General features: G+C 38.0%; 3 protein-coding genes and 1 long non-coding RNA gene across 5 annotated transcripts in view; 2 read left to right on the top strand and 2 right to left on the bottom strand.

Annotated features, from left to right (window-relative positions):
* The window catches only part of hs3st1l2 (heparan sulfate (glucosamine) 3-O-sulfotransferase 1-like 2), a 31,621-nt gene extending 26,855 nt beyond the window's left edge, over positions 1-4,766 (top strand). For both annotated transcript variants that reach the window (XM_083527047.1, XM_083527048.1), the window contains one exon: positions 1,991-4,766. In XM_083527047.1, coding sequence (XP_083383173.1) covers positions 2,139-3,050 — 912 coding nt within the window. In that variant the 5' untranslated portion in view covers positions 1,991-2,138 and the 3' untranslated portion in view covers positions 3,051-4,766. The remainder of the gene's footprint in view (positions 1-1,990) is intronic.
* The window catches only part of LOC310718318, a 198,226-nt gene that overhangs the window by 28,149 nt on the left and 153,795 nt on the right, over positions 1-16,282 (bottom strand). The window lies entirely within an intron of this gene.
* h2az2a (H2A.Z variant histone 2a) lies at positions 4,769-8,602 on the bottom strand. The gene is made up of 5 exons (XM_083527087.1): positions 8,444-8,602; positions 6,768-6,845; positions 5,980-6,093; positions 5,308-5,437; positions 4,769-5,157 (listed from the first exon to the last, which is right to left on the bottom strand). Exons 1-5 carry the CDS (start codon positions 8,444-8,446, stop codon positions 5,096-5,098), a joined length of 387 nt encoding a protein of 128 aa, XP_083383213.1. The 5' UTR covers positions 8,447-8,602; the 3' UTR covers positions 4,769-5,095.
* On the top strand, positions 9,344-12,101 carry purba (purine-rich element binding protein Ba). The gene has a single exon (XM_083527046.1). The coding sequence runs from the start codon at positions 9,403-9,405 to the stop codon at positions 10,342-10,344; it is 942 nt and encodes a 313-aa protein (XP_083383172.1). The 5' UTR covers positions 9,344-9,402; the 3' UTR covers positions 10,345-12,101.

Below are 16,282 nucleotides of genomic sequence, written 5' to 3'. Positions count from 1 at the left end.
CCGAACTGGACTACATCTGGCAGAGCAGAGTGTGATATTTCAGAATAACAGCTGTCAAATTGTCATCCTAAGAACGACTTTGTCTCCAGAGGATGAAGTGAGAGACATTATGGACACTCTGTCCATAATGGTGGAGTTGATGACGCTTGTAACGCTAAATGATGATGGGCTTCATACTTGAGTGTTCCATGATTGGCTGACAGATTCGCAAGCAGGAGGCCAAGAGGCCTGCACACTATCTCCCAGCGGAGCAATTAAGTCAGGAACAGTGGTGCTTGTTTACACGGCTTTACTGCTCCAGACCAGAGACCAAGAAAAATTAATAATCACGGCTCAATAGGGAGGTTAGTACACACCAAGACCAGCCCCATCAGGCCTGTAGTGAAATGACTGGCCTAAACTATTTACAAAAAGACACCAAATTCACTGAAAATCATACTGCCTGAAGAACATGCATAATAATAGCAAATGCTATCATAGGACTAGGCTGAAGTGAAAGCAGAAAATCTGAAATGTTTTGATTTTGTCAAATACTATTTCCACTACTCCTCATACAGATTTTGTCCAATCAACACCAACATGGACAAAATAATTTTAATACACTAAACTATTATTGCCATTATTGCTACTAATCTTTTGGATTGTGTCCAATCTTCATATCCGTCATACTACTGCCCATGTCTAGATAAAGAAATGGGCAGTAGTATGTCAGATATGAAGATAGATAGATAGATAGATAGATAGATAGATAGATAGATAGATAGATAGATAGATAGATAGATAGATAGATAGATAGCTTTGAGTTGAGAGACAGTTTGAGCCTCGTCTCTTGGCCTTCAGAAAAAACAAAATATATGTGTGTCTGTGATGTAAAATACAAGGGATATCACAAATAAACAATGCATGCACCCTAGGTCACTTGTTCAACAGTGTGTGCATACTGTGTTTGTGTTTGAGCCCACACTCAGACATTTTGCTTTTCACATGATCTTAATCTCTATTTAAAGAACAACTTTCTAATAAAGAATAAAATCCCTAAAAGGGCAATACATCTGAGAAGTGTGGTGGCTCTGTGGGCTGGGTGTGAATTCTCTTGCTGTGTTCAGGTTTGAGTCATCATCTACACACTTCATGTAAAAGCCTAGCTTGTGGCTCAGTGGGCTACAGCTGGTGCTTCTGTGAGGGAAATGATCATGACTTGAGTTCTGGTGCAGGTGATGTTAGTGCTTCTATAACTCTATGTTTCTTTATAAGTATTTTTTTCTCTCTGCTGGTATAACTATGAAAGATAAACCCACAAAAAAAGGAAAAAGAGCTGTCATCTCCAATGGCTCTGTCAATTGGTCTGTAAATTCTGGTGGGAGATAGAAAGAGAGAGCGTAAAGTGCTACATTGTTCTTAATATATAAATGAAGTTACATTTAATCTTCTGGCTGGAACATCAGCCAGACTAGTTTGTTCCTGTTACATTACATTATAAAACTTGTACTTATTACTATAACTTATTACTTACATTATAAAATTATTTTTTTTATGGGTTTTTTTCTCTCTTTTTTGAGCAAGTTAAAATTGCAGTTATACTCAGTTCAACATGAGTGTTTAATTTGTAAAAAAATATATATATATATATATATATATATATATATATATATATATATATATATATATATATATATATTTTTTTTTTTTTACAAATTAAACACTCATGTTGAACTGAGTATAACTGCAATTTTATATATTTATATAATTTATATTATATATATTATATATATAATATTTATATATATTTTTTTTATATTATTATTATTTTTATTGTAAACTTATATTTCTTTTTAACACATTTATTATTAGTAGTATTATTTAGTTGTTGTTGTTGTTGTCGTTGTCGCTGTTATTGCATTAAACAACAAAATAGTGTCCAGTTAAACTATGATTCTTCTCCATTCAACCCTTTAGACCTAAAATATTTTCCTGTTTATTTTCTCTACAGAAAGCTGGGGTGAAGATCTGAAGCAGTGGCAAACAACAGCTGTTGTGTATAGGCCTGTGTGTGTGTCCTCCTGCCGAGTGTGTGTCCTCTTTCCCACTACTGTGTGCTTCTGCCTCTTTGCTACCCTTGTCCTGACAGCAGTGTCACCATGTTGTGGACCCTCCTCCTGGCACTGATCCTATTACTGGTGCTCCAGGCCCAGTTGTATGTGTGCCTGCGGGAGCTCAGATCCTCCACGACCTCTGTGATCTCAGTGAACCTGAAAGAGACCACAAACAGCAGCACCTCACAACGCATACCAGGTGCCATTATCATTGGGGTACGCAAGGGTGGCACCAGAGCCCTGCTGGAGATGCTTAACCTTCATCCAGATGTGGAGGTGGCCAAGGCTGAAGTGCACTATTTTAACATTGATGAAAACTTCCACAAGGGTTTGGATTGGTATCGTGCCCAGATGCCTCTCACCCTTGATGGGCAAGTAACCATGGAAAAGACTCCAGGTTATTTCACAGCATCTATGGCTCCAGCCAGAATGTGGTCTATGAATCCTGCAGTGAAACTACTTCTGATCGTCCGAGACCCAGCCGAGAGGCTTGTGTCAGACTACACACAGGTCCTGCACAACCGCATGCAACAGAATAAGTCATACCAGCCTCTGGAGGAGCTTCTTCTACGCCGAGGTCACATCAACCTCAACTACAAGGCTCTCCAGAGAAGCCTTTACCACCAACACCTGGCCAGGTGGTTGGCGTTCTTCCCTAGGAAGCAGTTTCATATTGTTGATGGAGAAGCATTAATCCGGGACCCCTTCCCAGAACTTCAAAAAGCAGAAAAATTCCTGGAACTTCCACCACGGATAATGCCTGATAACTTCTACTTCAACACCACTAAAGGTTTTTACTGTCTGCTTTCTGCAGGACATGACAAGTGCCTGGATGAATCAAAAGGAAGGCCACATGCACCCCTCAGCAACGAGGCTTTCCAAAAGCTCTGTCGATTTCTCAGATTGCCCAATCGGATCTTTTTTAGGATGACAGGGCAGACTTTTGACTGGTGCTGATGAAAAGTTGATGCTAGCTTTTGAAACAGTAGAAAAAAACCTGCCATGAAACACACTGTCTGCTCAGAGCTCTACACACTGTATATGTAGAGTAGCCAAAGTTGGTTTATTCCAATAAAGTCCAGAACTGAGCTGAAAAAGAAATTACAAGAGCACAAAGTGGAAAAAAGACAGTATCCCTGGTGCAAAGGTTCCTCCTAGTGTTAGTCACGCAGAAGTGCAACAAATTCAGGGGTATCATGGAGTGAAGCTGTAGATCAGAGTTTATGATCTAATCCACAGATTTGCTGCTTGGTTTTAATTAAAACCTGCAGCTGCATCAGCCTTTGCGGATATGGTAGATGCACACTTCTTCTTTCAGCTGCTCCCTTTAGTGGCAGCAACAGTGGATCATCCATCTTCATACTACTACATGATAGTTGCACACTGCTGTAGATTAAATGTATGTTTAAAATGCTATTACATGTACATTAATACAGCTGCTGAGGGACATGCGAGTAATATCGAGGTACTTAAATAACCAATTATGTTACTTCGCTTATACTTTGTGTATTTTGTGTATTTTACAAAGGTTCATGTTGTGAATGATTGAGCTCCATAATAATTCTAGTAATTAGTTGGATTTTCAACCTTGCCATTTGTAAAAAATAATAATAATAATCTACACTTAATGTTTGGTCTGCCATTTTTACATTTTCTTTTTTTTTTTTAAACACTTTAAAAATAATATTCTGTCTGCAGTTTTTACTCAGTACATGCATGTGCACAGTCACGGTTTAGAATAAAAATGATTGCTATAAACACCCATAGTAAAGTCACTTCATATCTTTCAGTTCTTCTTGTAAGCTACAGTTGAGGTCCAAAGGTTACATATGCTTTGCAGAATCTTAAAAATAAAGTGACGATGGATCATAAAAATTGCATTTTTTTGAGTTGATACTGCACTAAAAAAGTATTTCAGTTTATATGTTGTTCACAAAACCCAATAAAAACTGCATTTTATGCTTGATTCTTAATAGTGTGTTACTTGCATGATCAAAAGTTTGTTGTCATTACATTTATACTACTTTAATTGGTTTATCATAAAGTTCATTCTTTTTTATATATATATTATTTCTGTTTACACCCCTGGCTCGATCATGTTGCTATCCTGAGAATCAGGAATGTCTACACACTTTGTAACAATAAGTCAATTTCGAACATAAGTCCAAACTTATAAACTGAAAAGTAGCCATAAATGCAAAAGATGCTAAAAAAGACGTGCACTTTCTGTATTTTTAATGGGCAGTTTATCTGTTTAAGACAAACAAGGGATTCATGAATACAAATCACCCAAGAAAACAATAAATATCTTATTGTATTATATACCACATGTAAAATTACTAGACAAATGTATTATTTAGGAGATTCGGCAAGGTGTATATAATTATGACCTCACCTGTAGGTAGTCAAATAATTTGCTAGAAATAACTGCTAATTATCAAGGTACTGGTCATACAAAAAAAAAAATCTCACCCTGCTAGTCCAACTGTTGCCAATGATCATACCTCCTAAAATACAGGGCACATCAGATTAGCTCCGGATCCACCACAACCCTGACCAGGTACTTACTGAAGCAAGCGAAAGTGCTGATTTATTATCCACTATATGGCAGTGTCATACAGTAACAGTGGTGGAATATGCTTAAAGTTGAAGACGGGGAAAAAAGAGACAAAACATTTTCTATTTTGTAAAAAATGTGTTTTTATCAGTTCCATTTTTCAGTATAAAACACTTCCATAACTCTAGCCAATCAAACAAGTTCACTTTCATAACAGGACAAAATCACAATTCCTGCATGTCTAAAATAGGTTTGACACAGGGATCTGGTGGTTTTAAACTAATTTTGTTGATGGTAAACTAACAAATTACTCAGGGTTAGCTAATACAACATGGACATTAATTTAAAAAAGAAAATGAAAAAGAACGGATAAACAAACAAATGCAAGTTTTTCTGATCACAGTCCGAACACAAGTCCTTGAGTCCAGCCCCAACACTATGGTGTTTATGCAGTCTTCTGCTGGCCCTTCTTCCCAATCAGAGACTTGTGGATGTGAGGGATCACACCTGCAACAACACACAGTTCAATGATTAATCTCAAACTCACAATAAGAAAAATAATTTAATGTATATCCATGTTCCATAGCTAGCCAATCACTTTATTATTTTACTTTATTTAAATAATGCTTTAGCATTCAATTGAAAATCCTCTCTTACCTCCACCAGCAATAGTAGCCTTGATGAGAGAGTCCAACTCCTCATCTCCACGAATGGCCAGTTGTAGATGGCGGGGGGTGATACGCTTTACCTTCAGATCTTTGGAGGCATTTCCTGCCAACTCCAGCACCTAATTAAAGAGCAGTGTCAATCAACTATCTTCATTTAGTACACATGGAAATAAAGATATATTTATTGGTGGAAAAATATTACATAAAACTTGGCCAATATGTAAGCCATGTAACTGCATCGTACAATCCACATAAAGGAGTCAAAATTAGATCTAAATGGAATTTAGCCCACAGTCTTTAAGAAGGAAATAGTCCACATTTCTGATGCACAATTGTAATACATCTTACAGGAGAAATTATTCTGTAATCGACTTGCATTATAATTTATTAGATTCAGTTCTGACATTTTGCTATAAAACAAGTTTTGGTGGTTGCAGAATATATGCCCCTTCCTCTATCAGTGTAAATGTTCAGAGGGAGAGCAGGGCAGCATCAGTCCTCTCTCAGCAGACATTAATCAGTGCTCGATGCAGTTCCTAGTTATGACACTAGGCGCAATAAGTTACATTAAAGAGACGGGTTTCTTGTAAAATTGAAAACTTAAATTTTGTACAATTGTTCGGAAACTTAGCTTGTCAAAGAGTCTCTGATGAGCATTTACCTCAGCTGTGAGATATTCAAGAATGGCAGCGCTGTACACAGCTGCTGTAGCTCCCACTCGCCCATGACTGGTAGTGCGGGTCTTCAGATGCCTGTGGATACGACCCACAGGAAACTACAGACAGACAGAAGAATGAATTATTATTGACTTGTGGCCAAAATAATAATAATAATAAAATAATAATAATAACTAAATCTCTCTAATAACACCACTCAGCTTTTAGCTGCATATACATTATCACTACACTATAAAAAAGTGATTTTCACAAGATGAACCTACAGTCATAGTAGCACACACACAAAACAAAACAACTGCAACCTGATCCAGCCCATCTGTGTCCCTGAAAAAAAAACTGCTATTCTACCCGAAAGTGATGAACATTTTTCTAAGGACCTTTTAGTTTACATATGTAATAATATTAATAAAGTTTAGGTTTAGGTATTAGCTATTAGCTATTTTTTTTCAAATGATTTAAATGATTATATATATACACAATATATAATTTATTCATATAGTATAGATTGATCATATTGTGATCAATCTTTGTTTATATTTGAAGTAATATAGGTTTATTTTTTATTTATTTAAGTTCTTTAAAATTGGTTTGCTTCAAAAACATTAATATGAATGAACATGAAAGTATGACTATTATTTGCCCCAGTTTCTAATTATTTAAGCAAAAAAAAGAAAAATCACAGCCATTATTACACGGATTCAATGTTGTCAAAAACAAGAACGTAAGGATCAACAATGCTGACATAAACATTAGCAGTAATACTGCCACATACCTGAAGTCCAGCCCTCTGGGAGCGAGACACTGCTTTTGCCTTGGCTTTACCACTGTCCTTTCCTGCCTTGCCACCAGCCTAGGATTTTATGAAATACCCAAGCAAGGTTAGATTTAACTCCAGAGTGAGCAAACATTAGCCTTTATAAAGACAAATTAAAAACACTCACACAACATGCTTACAGAAACATCATAATAAATGTTGAATGTTGACATTAGGTAGAGCATCCTAAATATTTAGAAAGAAATATGGTCTCAGACTTTCACTCATCATAGTCATTATGTATATATTTATTTACAACTCTAAATATCTGGGTATTAAATGTAAGAAACAAGAAATAATGGCGTTTGAGATTTAAAGAAGTTTTGTGAACTTTTCAGAGTGATTTTTTTAACTAATCATTTGTTACTATAAAAATATTTTTTTTTTTACGAATTGATTAAGATAGACAGAGTTGATAATTCACTGACTGCAATACATCACTGACACTTAGCAGATGATCTCATGTGGACCAAATGAGACCCAAAGCAACAGCGAGCCATCGCCAGAGTGCAGAATCGACACCAAAGTTTGGAAATCGACTCCTTATTCGAAAACAGCTTTAAATCCGAGAACCGACTCAATTAGATTCGACTCCGATGTGAACCGAAGCCTTTTTAATAACTTGTGCGCATTTACTGTAGTTAATACATAATGTATTTAACGCACCATGTGTGTATTGTCGTGCATTTAAATGTAATATTGCTATTATTATAAAATCCTGGAGAGTAAACGATGGAACACTTTAAATACTGCATAATGTACAAGACTGAAAACTTTCATTTCCACACTGGGTTTTTTTCTCTCTGCCTTAGTTTACATGCAGTTGTAATTTCGGTTATTTCAGATCAAAAACATTTTATATCATATATCAAAATCAAATATTTACTGAAGTGAAGATATTTTCCCGTTTTTTGAGACACAAACGGAATATTAATGCATGTTGCTACTTGGTTGGTGATCGTGGATTAAAAAAGTGATTTTACATAAAATAGCAATGGATAATTTTATCATAATAATAATAATAATAAAGCCTGGCTGCACAACCAGCTTCCAGGACCAATGAATGAACAAACCAGGTAGTCAAATAAACCTAGTTATTACATATGAGCCAAATTCAAACCTACACTGAGAACTAATTAATAAACATCAACTCGGTCCGTTTAAACAATAAAAAATAGTTGTAAAAAATATTTAGTTTTATGTTTTACAGCTTTTCTGGGTGTTGATTTTAGTAAAGAAAATGTCGCCCAGCTGACTGAGGGAGATTCTGCAGGCAGGAAAGGTAAACAATCCACGGCGGCGCTGTGTAAAGCTGCCGCCTTCCGAGTTATACTGACTAATCTCAACCAAAAACCATCAGCTTTTACTCAACCCGCTGTAGTTTCCGATCAGGAGCATCGATATAAAGCCACATCGACTCCAGGAGCAAAAGTTTTACATTATTTTAAAAGAAACAACGCGCTGTTTGTGAAGCTGCGAGCGCGCGGGGACAACGGGGACGCTAACGCTAGCGGATTAGCACTAACCGCCGTTTACTCATTCATCAGTTAATAACGCCAAGCACGCGCTATACACAACAACACGGGAAAAACAGAGGTGCTGTATACCGGTTTGATGAATAAAGAAAAACGTACCATTGTAACGGGTCGGTTGTTTGGGGCGCGGATCCGGAGGAGAACTAAAGCTAAATCAATTTGGCCTCAAACAGAGAGGAACAATAAAAGCTCGGTGTAAAAGAGAAACACTTCAAGGTAAACGCGCAGAGACACGGACCAATCACGGGTCAGCTTGTTGGTTCGAATTTTACTAGTAGCCAATGATATTGCAGGTTGCTGTATGCATTTCCCCATCCCCCACCCGTAAACGGTATTTTTCACATACAGAATGAAGGCGGGACTTTACTGTGAAATACTGTGAAAAGTTTTCTAGCAGTCTGTCACTAGAAAAACTATGGGATGCACGTAACTGTTGTTTATACTAAATCAAATTAATATTCATAACATTTATTAGAGATTAAATGTACAATATTTCCATGCTTTTCACAGTTGTTTGGCAAAATAATCCATTACTGTCGAGCAACTGTAAAAAAAAAAAAAAAAGTCCAGTGTTAAAAAAAAGGGGGTTAATAGTTCGATTGACCGCTGATAGACCAATCAGAAAACCACGTTTGGTTGCAGTCGCAAGCTTCTGGTCTAATCAGGTTCCTATGGTCTCCCTGTTTATATTATTTTTCCCACTCGTATTCTAAAGAAAAACCCGCCTCTACACTGTGATTGGTTGGGTCTTCGTGTGACCGTTAAATGATTGGACAATTTAGAAGTCGTTCACGTTACCGTGGCAACCTGAGAACTTCAAGTGCATCTGGAGAATAGTTGTGGCGGAAATGATTATTTTATTATATATAAGTACATAAAAAATAATTATGATATGATTGTAAGGATTTGTTTATCTTTTTATTGTTTAATGACCAAATTTATGATCTTGAACTACTGGTCATTATTAAGGTTAGGGGGCGTGTTTTTCGTCGGTATACGGGTGGAGTAAATGACTCAGCGTGCTGGACTGTTAGAAGGCAGAGGAGCAGCTGCTGGTGATGGTGAAGATGGCGGATGGGGATAGTGGGAGTGAGCGCGGTGGCAGCAGCAGCGGTGGTGGTGGTGGTGGAGGCGGCGGCGGCGGATTCCATCATTTTCAGCGGGATCAAGAAGAGACCCAGGAGCTGGCCTCCAAACGCCTGGACATCCAGAACAAGCGCTTTTACTTGGACGTGAAGCAAAACTCAAAGGGTCGGTTCGTGAAGATCGCCGAGGTCGGAGCTGGAGGCTCCAAAAGTCGCCTTACGCTGTCCATGTCGGTGGCTGCGGAATTCCGCGACTACTTGGGGGACTTTATCGAACACTACGCCCAGCTGGGGCCTAGCACCCCGGAGCAGATCGCACAGTCCTCCGGCGGGGAGGACGGCGGGCCAAGACGGGCCTTGAAGAGCGAATTCTTGGTGAGGGAAAATCGTAAATACTACCTCGATCTGAAAGAGAACCAACGCGGGAGGTTCCTGAGGATCCGGCAGACAGTCAACCGCGGATCGGGGTTCGGAATCGGAGGAGTAGTGGCCCCTGGGGCGGCCATGCAATCCGGACAAACCATCGCTCTCCCGGCTCAGGGACTAATCGAGTTCCGCGACGCCTTGGCTAAGCTAATAGACGACTACGGCGGTGATGATGATGAGCTAGCCGGGCCTGGGTGCGGTGCCGGCGGCTTCAGCGAGCTGCCCGAGGGCACGTCCATCACAGTGGACTCGAAGCGGTTCTTTTTCGACGTTGGCGCCAACAAGTATGGCGTGTTCCTGCGGGTCAGCGAGGTGAAGCCCAGCTACCGGAACTCGATCACGGTGCCGTTTAAAGCCTGGAGCAAGTTCGGCGGAGCTTTCAGTCGTTACGCCGAGGAGATGAAGGAGATCCAGGAGAGGCAGAGGGATAAAATGTTCGAGCGGAAAAGAGACGAAGAGTCCGAAGGAGACGACGTGGACGACGACTGATTTCTGATCTCCAGGACCGGGCTTTATTGTGTTCTCCCAGCGCGTTTGGCAACTTCGAAAGGATGTGCATGATAAACTTTAATACTAAAACACCTACCGCGAATAAAGTTGTGTGACTGACAAACATGGCGTAAATAATAAAATAAAGGAATGTGTAAAGTGAACACGAAGCGAGCTGAGCTGAACGACTTTCCCTCGCCAGCTGCTTTAGGCCTAGTTAGAGGGAAAAAAGCTCCTTTTTTGGTGCAGACCTGTTTTTAAAATGGCATGTAAGAAACAATTAAACCAACCAAAAGCCTGTTCTGAGTGAACTTGTGAACACAATGTAATCATTCAGTGTCACGTATTGAGGTTATTTACAGTATACATTGCCATAATAGAGAGAAAACCAGCAAATTTGCAACAAAACTTATTCAGGAAGTTTGTCTAAAAGGTTTTCTTACCTGGTTTCATGTCTTGGGTAATGGATTTATTAACTTTCAGTTCCAGTTTTTGAGTTGTGATTTCATTTCAAAAGTTCAAGTAGAAACATGGACATTTTACAGTGTATACAGACACAGTATGTGGACCATTGACACAAAAAAGGTGCTACGAAACATTTCACAGACGCCCATAAACATTACTTATGTATTATTATTATTAAGATCATGTAAAATACAAAACCGGTTGAATGTACATACTAAATTATTCTTACAATAAATAGACGAAGGTTGACAAAGCACACAGCCGCTATTATTCTAAAATATACTGATACCTTGACACTGCTCTAAAATTATAAACCTTAGCACAGATACTGCGTGTCGGTATTTTCTAAAGTATACTATGTTAACCTGGATTAGATGGTGTGTGGAATATTGGACAAGAAGCGATGGAGATTTGATTGATTTGATCTGAGTTTGACTGTACGATTAGAAGTTACTGAATTGAAAAACAAATTGAATGAAACTGGAAACATACATTAGATTCAACAGAAAACTGACCCAACATAGGGTAAAAATACTTATTTTTAAACAGGAAATGCAGAAATATATATAGAATTATATTTATATATAGGAGTATAGAATTGATTCAGCTATAACAGGCTTATTGAAACAAACCTTGGATGCAGTTATCCAGCAGGATATTTTTTCAGTTGTTGTTTTTTCTTCTTTTTCCTAATTTTCAGATGGTCCTTATTAATATAAGACCATAAGAAAGTAAAAACAGTATTAAGGTGCTTTGTAACCCTTTTCTTTATAATTTGACCTTTTTAAATCCCTCTTCAAAAGAAATGTTTCTTTAAGCCTTTTGTATTATTTGTATTTGAATATGCGTATGACATCACTAATTTCCCAGAACAGACTATTCTCATCAATCTGTCTCTTTTCCATGAAATTTTAAAAGTATGTCTGTGACAGTTTACAACCATCTTGTCAGATCTGTTTTTTCCCTTTTTCATTTCTGTATGCTGTAATATTAAACAATCATTTCATTTTCTGTAGAGGAACATGCAGAATTTACAAACTGTGACTTTTGTCATGCATAGCCTCAATGTGTGAATTCTTTTTTCAGGTTTTGGTTCAAAACGCTTGTCATAAATCCACCTGGGAGCAATAGCAATTTTCTACCACATTGTAAAATCTGTTTCAGTTTTGCCTTCAGTTTAGTTATTCCTGTACCATGTCCCATGAAAAAGGCAGCTGTTTAGTCGACATCATTCTGCTGTAACACTCCACCAACTTCCTTTCAATGAAAAATAAAAATTCTTTGCTGATGAATTGTTTCTTGTTTGAGTCATGTGCGAGCGGAAGCTAAAAACAATGGCACTAACAGAAATTTGTGAAAATGTGTCGACATTAAAAGGATCTCAAACGTGCTATAAATGTAAAGTGGGCGCTTGTGTGTACATACAGTGCCCTCCAGTAATATGGCCACCCTTGATAAATATGAGCAAAGAAGGCTGTAATAATTTTTTTACCATATTGAACTTTTGTACAAAAATTCACAAAAATACTCATGAATATCAAACAACTGCAAATGCAGCACAATTTAAAAGTTTATATAAAAAAGACAATTCACAGCCTTTTTTTCCCTCATATTTATATTGAAAAGGCATGTTATTTCTGTTTCTAATGTTTTTAGAAATTTTAGAAATTATATTTTTATACCTGAATTAATTTCTGCATTTCCACATTTCTCTATATTTCTAATATAGCTATATTTAGCTATTTTTACAATAATTGCTGTATGTTGAGTTATTATCAGAGGACAAATAATCTATAGTGCTATACAAGCTGCACATTGACTACTATAAAATATATTCAAGTTTCATTTCTAGTATTCTAGTATTGTCCCTTGAGAAGATACACTAAAATGGTTGCTAAAATGCAAGGGGTATACTTACTTTTGAGAGATACTTTATGTCTGGAGCATTGAAATTTAAACAAAGATTTCACACAGAGTAATCAGAAACCCAAGCTTGGGATCAAAATAGGGACCCTGGAGCTATGAAGCAGCTAGATGTTCTACCACTGTATTAGAGAGAAATTTATTCTCTTTTAATTCATATGGAAAACCAAAATCAAAAATACAAAAGAACCAAAATCAAAAATACAAAAGTACCAAAATAAAAAATACAAAAAACACTCAAAATATCCAAGAGCTGGCAAACTGAGCAAAATGGGTAAAAAAAAACCCAGAGTGGTGTGGGATAAACGGCAAGATGGCCGCTGACCCAGAAGTCACTGCTGCGACCCCAGAAGGTCCTGACAATGAATCTCCATCTGGTCCAACCAACTTTTCACTCTTCATCCTTTTAATCGCTGCTCTCACTTCCCCCGTAATGATCCTATCCACTTCCTGCATCACAATCTCCACATCATCCAACCTTCTCTCTCATTTTTCCTCATTCTTCAGCTGCTCAAAATTCTCCCTCTATCTTCTCAACACACTCTCCTCAATAGTTAACAGAGTTCCATCTCCATCCTTTATAGCTCTAACTTGCAACACATCTTTCCTAGCTCGGTCTCTCTCTCTCTCTGGCCAATCAGTACAAATCCTTTTCTCTTTCCAACTTCTCATACAGCTCCTCATATGCCATTTTCCTTGTCTTTTACCACATACCTCTTTACCTGCTGCCACATCTCCTTGTACTCTTGCTGACTTTTTTCATCACCCTGTCGATCCCAATTCTGTTTTGCCAACCTCTTTCTCCTTATGCTTTTCTGCACTTCCTCATTCCACCACCACATCTCTATGTCTTCCTTTCTCTTTCCAGATGTCACACCAAGTACCTTCCTACTATAGCTTTCTCCCTTATCACTTCTGCAGTAGTTTCCCAATCATCCAGCACCTCTTCACCACCACCGAGCCCCTGACCTCTGACCTCTTCCCTGGATCTCACACTACAGTCTTCCTCCTTCAGTTTCCACTATCTTATTCTTTTTTCAGTCCTCCTTCTCCTCTTCTTCTTCACCTCCAAAACATCCTACAGACCACCATCAGATGCTGTCTAGCAAAACTGTCCCCCACCAACACCTTACATTCTCCAATCTCCTTCAGGTTGCATCTCCTACATAGAACATAGTCCACCTGTGTGCACCTTCCTCCACTCTTATATGTCACTCTATGCTCCTCCTTCTTCTTAAAATACGTATTCACCACTGCCATTTCCATCCTTTTAACAAAATGTATCACCATCTGCCCTTCCACATTCCTCTCCTTAAGACCATACCTACACATCACCTCCTCATCATCTCTGTTCCCTTCACCAACATGCCCATTGAAGTTTCCCCTTTCATTACTAGGTTCACTCTCCACTACTTCATCTAATTCACTCCAGAATTTTTTTTATTTTTCTCCATCTCACAGCCCACTTGTGGAGCATAAACACTGATGACATTTATCATCACCCCTTCAACATCACTCTTTCAGAAACTCTCTTCACCTCCACTACACTTTTACTGTACTCTTCCTTTAGGATCACCCCTACAACATTTCTCTTTCCATCCACACCATGAAAGAACAGTTTAAACCCACCTTCAATGTTCCTGGTCTTACTTCCTTTCCACTTGGTCTCCTGAACACACAACATATCTGAATTTCTCCTCTCCATCATATCAGCTAACTTTGTCCCTTTACTAGTCAAAGTGCCAATGTTTAAAGTGCCCACCCGAACCTCCACTCTCCTACATTTCTCCTTTCCCTGCTGTCTCTGTAGCTAACAATACCTGTGCCAGGCTTCAACCGATTTGGAATGAAATTCTGGTTTGTGATGCGCATATTTGGTTTGGCATGTTTTACGCTGGATGCCCTTCCTAACGCAACCCTCCCCATTTACTGGGGCATGGGACCGGCACTAAGAGTGCACTGGCTTGTGCAACCCTAATGGGCACGAATATTAAATAAAATTCAATTACATTTTTATTTGTATAACGTATTTAACAATAAACACTTTATCAAAGCAGCTTTACAGAGATAAAGCGGTTGTAAAATTGTAGATGAGATGGTATAAGAAAGAAACATTGAGATGAACCAGACTCAAAAGGGAGCTAATCCTTATCTGGGTGGCACCAAATGTCTATTCACCCAGATCAGAATAGGTTTTAGTTTGGTTACTTTTAAAGTTCCTTCCTTATATGATGTCTAGGACTTCCTTATCATAACCTCTGGCATGCTCATTAGGGGGAAAAAAACATTTAATATAAATATGCAAAATATATATATTTTTGTATAATTGCTTTGTGACAATGGTCGATGGTAAAAGTGCTATACATATAAAATTTTTATTTAATTAACATAAAATGTTCTGCTTGGATGAGGCCATTGGCATTGCCATGATTATTATTATTAGGATTATTATTTGAGCAAAAAAGTAAATATGTGGCAACATACTAATGTCTGAATATACATATTTTAACCCATAGTTTACCAGTCTCAGGTGGTAAAGAGTTATAGATTTGCAGAGAGAGTAATTGAATATCTATTAATCATGTTGTTTTAATTCCCTACAGCTTAGCCCTGTGTCAGTAAATGTAACTAATCTCAGAATGATAAAAATCAATCATATTTAAAACTATAATGTGTTTTATTTCTGAAATCTGCAATGTGTGCACACTTTTATAACAGCTTACTTGTATAACAGCATGACTTGTTCAGTATTTCTGACTGTAATACAAACAATATATTTATGTAATGAATAAATGATAATTAATGATAAGAAATAATGATTTCACTAATATACACAGCCTATCTCTAACCCTTGATGTAACCCAGCCATTATGGTTGCACAAGCCAGTGCACTCTTAGTGCCAGTCCCAAGCCTGGATAAATGGGGAGGATTGTAGGGGTGATCCTGAAGGAAGAGTAAAGTAAGAGTGTATTGGAGGTGAAGAAAGTTTCTGATAAAGTGATGAACATGAAGAAAATTCTGGAGTGAGTTAGATGAAGTGGTAGAAGGTGTACTTAGGAATGAACGATTGGTGATTGTGGCAGACTTTAAAGGGCATGTAGGTAAAGTGAGCAGAGGTGATGAGGAGGTGATGGGTAGGTATGGCCTTTAGGAGAGGAATGTGGAAGGTAGATTTTGCAAAGAGACCAGATGACCAGTATGGAGATGTTTGGGAGAGATGGCAGTGGAGTTTATAACCAGATTCTTAACAAGATTTGGAGAAGAGTTGGAGAAGGTGGAGGACTTTAGGTACCTGGAGTCAACAGTGCAAAGTAATGGAGAGTGTGTTAGAGAAGTGAAGAAAAGAGTGCAGGAGTGATTTGTGATAAAGGGAAGACATGCAGGTAGTTGGTATGAAAGAGGCAGACGTACCACTTTCACGACTCCTAATGGGAGCAGCCAAAAGAAGACGAAGACGAAGAAGAAGAAGAAGAAGAAGAAGAAGAAGAAGAAGAAGAAGAAGAAGATCTATAACCCTTGATTTAGTGATTTTTTTTGTTAGAAGACATG

The sequence above is a fragment of the Silurus aristotelis genome, assembly GCF_946808225.1.
Source record: "Silurus aristotelis genome assembly, chromosome: 23".
NCBI lineage: Eukaryota > Metazoa > Chordata > Actinopteri > Siluriformes > Siluridae > Silurus > Silurus aristotelis.
The sequence above is the reverse complement of the archived record's forward strand: the minus strand, read 5'-3'. Positions and strand labels throughout refer to the sequence as shown.

Coding starts and splice junctions, on each gene's coding strand:
- h2az2a (XM_083527087.1), bottom strand. Junction 5,438..5,979: donor TTGAATATCTCACAGCTGAG/GTAAATGCTCAT, acceptor CTCTTTAATTAG/GTGCTGGAGTTGGCAGGAAA. Junction 5,158..5,307: donor GGCTACTATTGCTGGTGGAG/GTAAGAGAGGAT, acceptor GTGTTGTTGCAG/GTGTGATCCCTCACATCCAC.
- purba (XM_083527046.1), top strand. CDS start 9,403: ATGGTGAAGATGGCGGATGGGGATAGTGGGAGTGAGCGCGGTGGCAGC.